Source organism: Madurella fahalii, assembly GCF_045866475.1.
Source record: "Madurella fahalii IFM 68171 DNA, scaffold_3, whole genome shotgun sequence".
In the NCBI taxonomy this organism is placed as follows: Eukaryota; Fungi; Ascomycota; class Sordariomycetes; order Sordariales; genus Madurella; species Madurella fahalii.
In genome coordinates this window covers 523319-532564 of record NW_027263973.1, presented here as the reverse complement: position 1 = coordinate 532564, position 9246 = coordinate 523319, and the positions used below count along the sequence as shown (strand labels likewise).

The 9246-nt window shown below is 50.7% G+C and overlaps 1 protein-coding gene across 1 annotated transcript; it reads right to left on the bottom strand.

Annotated features, from left to right (window-relative positions):
- Positions 1–3356: 3356 nt before the first annotated feature.
- MFIFM68171_05670 (uncharacterized protein) lies at positions 3357–5249 on the bottom strand (the record flags this gene model as incomplete). Its single annotated transcript, XM_071061090.1, has 1 exon — positions 3357–5249. One exon carries the CDS (start codon positions 5247–5249, stop codon positions 3357–3359), a length of 1893 nt encoding a protein of 630 aa, XP_070917191.1.
- Between the last annotated feature and the right edge of the window lie 3997 nt (positions 5250–9246).

Sequence of the window (9246 nt, the reverse complement as noted above, 5' to 3'; positions counted from 1 at the left end):
GGATATCGGAGTCGTCCGTACAGTTCTTTATCACCCCGATTCTGTACAAGAGAGGGAAACTGAGCGGCAAGCAATTTGCCAAGAACCAGGTGCTTTGGAAAGTCGTGGTGGAAACGATAGGGCATATTAGAACCAAGCATGACCAAACGATGCGTTAATAGCCAGAATTCACCGTCAGATTTCTGACCTGGGAAAATGGGTTCGTTCGAATGGATGGGGATCTCTGCGCGAAGGACTCCTAAGTCTTGAAGATTGGCCCTTTTTTTTTTTTTTTTTTTTTTTTTTTTTTTTTTTGGTGTACTTGGGTGGCTCGTCCAGGGTTTCCCTCGCTGGAGTGGTGCTCTCACCTTACTCTTCTCAGAGCAAGAGGGATAAGCAACTGCACCGACTCTTTGACAACATGTCATTTTGGTGCGGGATGGAGGACCGCTTTTACATTCCGGGTCGGCTCTTAGAATTAGACGTATCTTGTCGTCACCGTCATATACCAGGCCGTGTTTTTGTGGATTATACTTCTCCATGTAAATATGCTTGACTGGATTCGGACCGGCAAGGATTGTCATGACCTTCAGGCGGCATATTGCGAGATCGGGGATCGCAAGTCCTTACCCTTGCTGCTGCGGTCGTCTGACAAAGTTCTCTGCGGATATCCGCCGATTTCGGTTCTGTACGGGGCCGCTTCAAACAATCCCTCCCTCTCCAAAACGCGTAGTACCTTCCATGTCAGCCGTGACATTTGGGTGCTACCTTGGGCAGAACGGCTAACATGTTCTCCCGGAATTGGCGACGCAGCCGCTATCGGCGCATTCCATATGCCAAAGATGTATGTACAGGACAACTCAATCCGGCCCGATGGCGAGCGCAGGATTTCGGGCAGGGTTCCGACAGTCAAATCAAAAATGCCCTCTCTCATCAGAAAACCTTGATTTGTCGTGCAAAGAAAGTTGCTAGGACGGGAGACAAAAGTCCATTCAATAGATCCGTTGTCAGAACTATGTCCTGTCCTTGGTTCCTTGGGGATGGAGTGTTTTAGTGCCGAAGTCTTGCAATGCTAAGGGCACTACCTAACCAGAGTCGAATCGGATAGGGTAGCACTTCGACCAGCGAGCGGGTCAAGATGGTACCGTACCGTGGTGCTCAATCAGGGAAAAACAGGAAAACGGGAGAGCAAAGAAAACCTGTTAACCATCCAACCATAAATCCTAACGTCAAAGGGAACTAACTACCTGGCTATCTTCAGGGTACCTTACATGGGCTTATCTACCTATGCAGCCGGTTGCATGCAGGATGCATTCCAACCCAACGGTCACCCTCTCCTGCCCTTCTTCTGGGGTTTCTTGGAGAAGCGTTTCCTCTCCAACTGGGGCAAGCAATCAGCGCCTGGTAGTCAATGAATGGCACTCCTAATGAAAGGGCCGGGAAGCATTGGTGAATCGACTCACCCCGCTTAGCCGCCGTGGAGCCCACACCAAGATCTTGTTGTCACGCTCCTCTATTCTCCATGTACCCGTGCGGAATGCTTTCTTCAGCGTCTTCTCCAACTCGGGCCCATCGACTAGTTGGGCCGATAATTCGGTCACGACTGAGACTAAGGGTGTTTGGCTGGGTCGGGGTGCTTGGGACGGCGCCTCCATTGCTGCTGCCTTTGGTTTTTTCCCAAAACAGCAATTCATGACGATCAACTCGAACGGATTCGTTTGACAATATTTGCCCAACAATTGCAAATATCATGTAACTAGTGGAGTAGGCGGGGTATAGCAAAGAGGCACCCAGAAGCTCTGGGTGTCCCGGCCTTTTCTTTCCGGCTTGCCATGTACCCCTCGAGGAACTTTGAGCAGCTAGGAACGTCTTTTGCAGCGGCAGTTGAAGGTACATCGGCAAGCCCTACTATCTTGCCCATCACTTTTCGGCCCCTGCACCAGCAGTGCAGCACTGCAGAAGTCACGAGCCTATCGGGGTTTTAGGGGTGCGCCGGCCTTGGTCTGTGGTGTGACCCATTTGGCGGTGGACAAGTGTCACACAGGTTCTAGCTAGATTACTACGTTGGACTAATTACGAGTTGGGGTACAACAGCAGAGGTACCATCAACGCCTTATTAGGTACTGTACCTAGTATTCGTATTCCTGCAGCAATCAGGGGTAATGCAGTTCCGCTCTTGGCCGCCATGCCATCACCAACCAGTTGTACGCAGAGCCAGTAAAACACCCCGTCCCTCAGAAGAAAGATCATAGGTACTGACCCGTGCCGCGATGCCCCACTTTTTCCACTTCTAAGTGTTGTCCAAAGAGCAGGGCGTGGCACGGTTGCACTCGACCGTCGGGCCGTGGAGCTGACTATCTCACACCCACGACTACAAATCCTCGGGGAACCGGCGGAGCTAATTTTGTGTTGTCTTTACGGCCCCTATAAGGAGAAAAATAAGAAAAGAAAGAAAGAAAGAAAAAGTTCCATATGTTGCGCCAAACCCAAGTTGGATGTAGCTGATCGCATGACTACCTGTATGAAGTCTCAAATACCTTATTCACGTTAAGCAAGCCCAACATTTGGCTGCCGTTTAACGCTTCGCCCGAACGCATTTAATAATTTGGTCCCCCCCCCCCCCCCCCCCAACAGACGTCACGGCGACACCGAACCAGCTGTTGGTAAATCGGATAATAGTTTGAGTCTCCCTCCGATTGATTCCGCACAGCGTCAAGATGACGGCAACAACTACTACTACTACTACTACGACAAGTTACACGCCTTTCACGCTCATGCCAACCATGTTTGTCCAACTGCCGTCATGCGCGAAGCTCTTTTGCAGAACCGAGCTCGTCGGGTATCGAGGTTAGCAGCAGCCCGCTTACCGCACTCCCCATTCTCGTCTCCAATACAGCAGACCCCCGCGTTTCAGCCTATCAGCCGTCTGGCTGTGATCGCGTTGATGAGCCATTTTCTTTCGCTCCGATTGCGTGTCCCAGCGGATGGACAATGTACCACGCCGGGGCGCTGGATCCCTACGGGAATCATCTGAGCGATCCGGAGTATTGCTGTGCCGGGTTCCCTCCTCCTTCTCCTCCTCCTTCTCCTCCTCCTTCTCCTCCTCTTCGTCTTTCTTTTCCTCTTCCTTGGTACCAGACTAGGAAGCGGAAGAGGACGGGGTCCTAGGCTGAACTCAAACGCGCGGGAGGCCAACAGCCAAGGCGGGAAAAGCGTTCGGCGATGGACGCCTGGGAGGTGGGTTTACCTGAAGCGGAGAGGGAATCGTTACGCCACCCAAGGTTAGTCGCGCAGGTGCAAAAGAACTGGGAGACTACACCCGAATGGGGCTTACTGAACACTCCCTGTGGAGAGCCGGTGGCATCTACCCCTGTTATTTATATATGATAAAAAAGGAGATCTGGAAAAGAGTAGTACGAATACTCCCAGCGTCCAGGAATTGTGCCACACACCGGGCAAGGGTGCCCTTCATTGGTCTCAGGACCAGTGTGGAGCTTCGGGTTTCTTGCCGCGCCCGGAGGTTCCTGATACGACCGGGGTTGTGTTGTGGCAACACGATCCTCGAACTGCATCTCCATGGTGCCCAAGAACCGGCCCATACGGCAATCTATCTGACGGGGATACCCTTCCCCGTCGGTCTCGATGTGTTCCCTCTCGAATCCCACGGTGAAGTTGCGCAGACGCCGCCCCTGGAGACCAGCTAACACGGATTGGATCATCAGGTCCTGTTCTTTCCATGCCGGTGGGAACACGTGCGATACGTGAGCCGGGTGTAAGGGGTGGGATAGTGATAGAGTCAAGTCTAGCTTCTCGGAAATAGACGTCCCGAAAAGCCTTCCAAGGTCAGCCAGAAATGCATCGCAACCACGCCCCGGACGCGGGGTTCGAACCGGGACTTGGATCTGGATCCGCCGCACCGTCGCAAGGAACCGCGAGAAGATGGCTCGCATCCTAGCCGACCTCTTGGTAGCGGCAAGGGCCCCCAGCAGATCGCTCACCACCCAATAGTTGTCGGAGTATATTATGGTCCTGGCGTCTTCCTCCATCCGCCGGTCTACAAGAAAGAGGGAGTTGGGAAGGTGCCAATGGCTGCAAGTCCAAGCAGACGACGAGTGTGCACCATATTTGCAGCAACACATGATGGGCACGCTCTCAAATCCTGAGATCTCGCGCTCGTATATACACCGGATTCTCCTTGTTGGTTGGTTCGCCCTAAGGTCGAATACGACGTGGAATGGCGCGACCAGGCCGGAGTTGCGTAGAACCTGAAGTTCTATTTCTCGAGGTAGGTCACGTAAGCGGAAAGCTTTGGAGGAGTCGTGCGCTGGATTTACCAGCCTGAGCTGTGTTTCTTGAGCCAGCTCGCGCAGTCGAGGATCATCGGCCTGGGAGAGGGAAATGATGCACGACCGCAGGGGCGGCAGCTGTCGCAGCGTCTCCATGAGCTTCGTAGCGAGCTCATAATCCTTGACTTCGCAGACGAAAGCCAACTTGAGCTGGTCGGGAGGAAGGAAACGCCCAAGGTGACCGCAAACGTCCCGAAGATCAAGCCAAGCGCTGCGGTCGTTACGGCTTCCAGGACGCTCGCCTAGAGGCTCATCGTGGCCTCCAATCCTGCATATCGAATAGCAATCGGCGACCCGATGCTCGGTTTGTGTGCAGCCTTGACGTTCGGGGCAGAAACAGGTGTTCAAGCGGATAGTGAGGTCTCGCAGCGAAGACACGGCAAGCGGGCTTAGCCGTCTAAGAGCCATCAAAGCCCCAGGAGCCGTGCGGATAATCTCGAACCGCGTTTCCGAGTAGAAGAGCCGAGTGGTCTCTTCGTAGAGCAATCGACAGACGGAAAATAGCTGGTGTGGAAACTCGCCGTAGTATGTCTCGTCGTCGTGCTCATCGAGCTGACACCGGAAACAACAGGGGCCGGGGCAATGGCGCCCTTCTTCGCAGTATAGATCGACGCTCCCGCAGTGGATACAGCAGAGGTCAGGCACTGGATGATCATCCCCAGTGGGGTGCTGGATAAGGCCCCGGAGCGCGTCTCTAACACGCGTAGGGTTGGAGTATTGGCACCAGCCATCGGTAAGGCTTCCGGCGTTTAACATTACGCGATCCTCTTGCGGACCGTCCAAGGGAACTAGCCCGGCATGCCGGTAAATGAGTGTCCGCACCGAGGGGGGCAAGTCAAGTAACCCGGGTCCCTGCACCCGATGTGCCGCCGACCTCCGTGGGCGAATCGTGGGGAAATAGCGATGAAGCGATTGTTGGCGCATTGTTGCTCTAACCTCTGATGATGGGCGGTGAAGCTTTGTGACCGCAGGGCATATCTTCGGAGGAATGGGCGCTTGGACCATCAAGCGGCCGACGATCTATCACGTAGAAACCAGGGCGGTGTAGGGGTTGCCAACACCAGGGTAGTTCACAGTCTGGGGGAGGAGTATAAAGAATGCAAAGAAGCAGAGCGACTAAGGTAACGTATTTGATAAGCGAGTGACCCAGACAAGCGAATGACCCATCTCCTACTACCCTATAACAACTTGCCACACAACAACACTAGGAACCAACGATAATTACATCAGAAACAGCTGAATCAGATGATTCTGCAGCCTCCTGGCAAGTGCGGGCATTATAGCCAGGCTTGCCGCACACATTACAACACCGAACCTTTGTACAACCTCTCCCTACACTACCACTATCCGCCTGCGTTTCTTGCACTCCTTTCCCACCTATAGCCCCCTGACCTAGTGCCTCCTGTGCACCCTGTACAGTAAGTGATCCTCCAAGCTGCATACGTGTTTTTTTAGCTCTCCGGCGCTTGCTTAGTACTGTCGGAAACACAGCACCTCTGAATCTTGGGAAATGACAGTTGAGGATTTTTGTGTGTATCTTCTCTTCATTGTCTTCGTGTGTCTCCATCTGTGCTGGAGAGCTTGCTCCTTTTATAGACGAGATACCCGTATAGGATAACGTCTGTTCAGTGGCACAGTCAGCTGCCAGCCTGCTTTAGCTGACTAGAGTACATGAGTTTGGCTCCTGTACTAGATCTTGTGATCCTGATCCTTTGGACTGGCACCTAACCCTTTTGACATACCCCCTCAGATTCAACCCATTAGGAGCTTGAATCTGGACTTCTCTCTTGCAGACTAGGTATCTACATCAGTCCTAGCTGTTTGATAAATCTTTGGTGTAAGGAATAGTTAAGAGCCTTAGTTAACCCGTCTGCCATCATTTTAGCTGAGGGTATATATTCCACTTTAATCTTCTTGCTTACTACTTCATGGCGTAACTAGTGGTTATAAATATCTACGTGTCGTAATCGGGTCTGGAAGGTAGCCACTTCAGCTATAACAAGTTGTATAGTTTGCTGATTGTTATATTGAATCTTGATATAGTGGTTATCCAGTTTGACTGACAGTTCAGCGAGTAGTCGGCTTATAAAGAGAGATTCTTTAGCAGTTTATACCAAGGCTAGTAATTCGGCCTCTGTAGTAGATGTAGTAATGGTTTCTTACTTGTTAGCCCTCTAACCTATAAGCCTACCAAATAGCTTTATAGTATATACTCGGGAGCTCTTGTGATTAAGGCTATTATCGGTAAAAGAGGTGTTACTGGCAATAATATAGTCATCGCCACCCTCTAATTGTAAGGCTAGTTTATATATATAATATAGGTAGTAGAGGACTTAGTCTATAGCTTTATAGTATTAAGACATAGAGTTAGTATTAAATCTGACTAGCTATAATACTGTAAAGCTATATCAGACCTTATAATTATAGCGACGTATAAGATAGATCTAGTCTTCTGCTAATAACTGGTAATTGACAAATACTCTGCTTTATCATCGTATAGCAATAATTCGGCTATAGCCATTAGGATCTTAGCCGTTAGACTCGTTATAACCAAGTTAATAATCTTATTAAGATAAACCGTTTGCGACAGCCAGATCAATTCTTTAGCTCGATCTCTTATAACTTCGATACCTAGGAACTACTATAAGTCATCTCTACCTATAAACTAGTACTTCCGTTGTAGTAAGTTGATCAGTGTCTGGGTAATAGGTGCCTTTTATTGGGGATAATACAGCACCTAGGTCAAGGGTACGGTACCCGGGACAGGGCCGCAACGTCTGGAACAGAGCTTCGGCATCTGGAACAGAACTCTGGTACCCAGAATAAGGCCACAACGTCCGGAACAAGGCCACAATGCCCAGAACAGGACTCTGGCACTCAGAATAGGGCGTTGGCACCCGGAATAGGGTCCAGCATCTCTAAACGCACTATAATCTCACCTGTGGAGCGAAGGAATCTCGTATTCAAGGAGATCTTCAAAATTAGCTCCATAGTAAGCAGGTGATCCACAATAAGCCCCCTTTCCAATTATCCTGAAGGCCGAAACGGCCGACAAGATCAAATCTATAATAACTACGGCTTTTCCTCACTTAGATAGAATCAACAATCAAGCACTTTTGTCAGGTGCAGGAGGGTGTCAGGTGCAAGCGGGGCACTGCCAGGGTCAGGGGCCTATAAATTACCGGCTTCGCCGGAAGTTTTGGAACGTTCAGAGTTCAACACTGTCACCTACCACCTCCTTAGAAGCGATAGCTGCGCAGACGCCGCTCCTTCAATGCGAATCATCCTTTCACTCTCCTTTTCTCACAGCAATCCCCAATTTTCGATCTGACACGTTGAACTCTCTACCCTTAGGGCGGGGGACCGTTAGGCGATTCACCGAAGGAGCGCGCAGCTTACGAACAGTGACTCCCTAGCTCAGAAGCTATCGCAGACGCTATACACGAGCGAGGAAGTCAAACCACTTCGAAGATTCGGCTAGCCTACTGAGTGTCAAGATAACGTTATTCGCAAAGTTCAGTTACCAAGCTACGCAGCTACCCCGTACGCGCTAGGACCACGCAAAAATGCAAGAGAAGAAAGATGACGTAATGTAAGAAGCAGTTCCTTCAATCGTCGAATAACGTACTATTTAGTCAGGCCTGACTACTTTCTATTTCGATTGTCCAAGTGCTTGCAACAGGGCAGTATACTGCCTATAATTAGCTTACGTCTAGGAGCTACGTTATCGCTACTTAAGAGCCGCGAGAAGTCCTATATAGGAGGGAGCCCCTCTACTAGGCAATTGGTTTTACTGCTTGAGAGCCGCAAGAAGTCCTGTACAGGAGGGAGCCCCTCTACTAGGTAGGATTGAGTTCGCTACTTGAGAGCTACGAGAAATCCTTGAGAGCTGTAAGAAGTCCTATAGAGGGAGACCCTCTATTAGGCAAGATCTACTGGGCCGTTGGGGTAGCTCTAGCGCTTAAAAGGTACAGTGCTTAAAAGGCGTTAAAAAGAGCAATCGGTTAACGAGTCTATTGGATAAGCGTGAGCCCAGCGCTTACCGCCGTCAAGCAACCCTAGAGGAACGAGATAGGGGGCAGCGAGGGCAACCGGGAGCTCTGCTGTAGAGGAGCGTAGGTGCTACAAAAGAGCGTTTGGGTCTTAAGAGACAACGTGTAAGTAGGCCTACTCTTAAGTAGTATCTCTGTTCGGTAGGCCTGTACGCGGGAGCCAGGGAGGCGTAAGCGCTTGCCTGGAAGGGACCTTTACTAGGCCGTTGAGGTAGCTCTAGCGCTTGCCAGGTATAGCACTCGGAAGGCGTTATAAAGGAGCAATCAGTCAACGAGCCCATTAGGTAAGTATAAGCCCAGTACTTACTGCCGTCAGGCAACTTAGGGGATACGAGATAGGGGGTAGCGAGGGCAACCGGGAGCTCTACTATAGAGGAGTGTAGGCACTATAAAAGAGCGTTGATCTTATACGATAACGCGTAAGTAGGCCTGCTCTTAAGCAGTATCTCTGTTCGGTAGGCCTGTACACGGGAGCTAGGAAGGTGTAAGTACTTGCCTAGAAGGAACCTCTGCCGGGCCGTTAAAGTAGCTCTAGCGCTTACCAGGCATAGCACTTGGAAGGCGTTATAAAGGAGTAATCGGTTAACGAGCCTATTGGGTAAGCGTAAATCTAGCGCTTATTGCCGTCAGGCAGCTCGGGAGGTACGAGATAAGGGGGTAGCAATATCCAGCTAGTCTACGGCACAGGAGGAGCAGCGAGGGCAACTAGGAGCTCTGTTATAGAGGAGCGTAGGTACTGTAAAAGAGCGCTGGTCTTCTAAGACAATACCGCCTGCAACTGATTTCGCTAGCTAGCAATTTAGAGTACGGGTTCTAGGAGGAACCCTAGGGAGAGGGAGGTAGTCAGTCAGCTACCCGAGCATTCGATT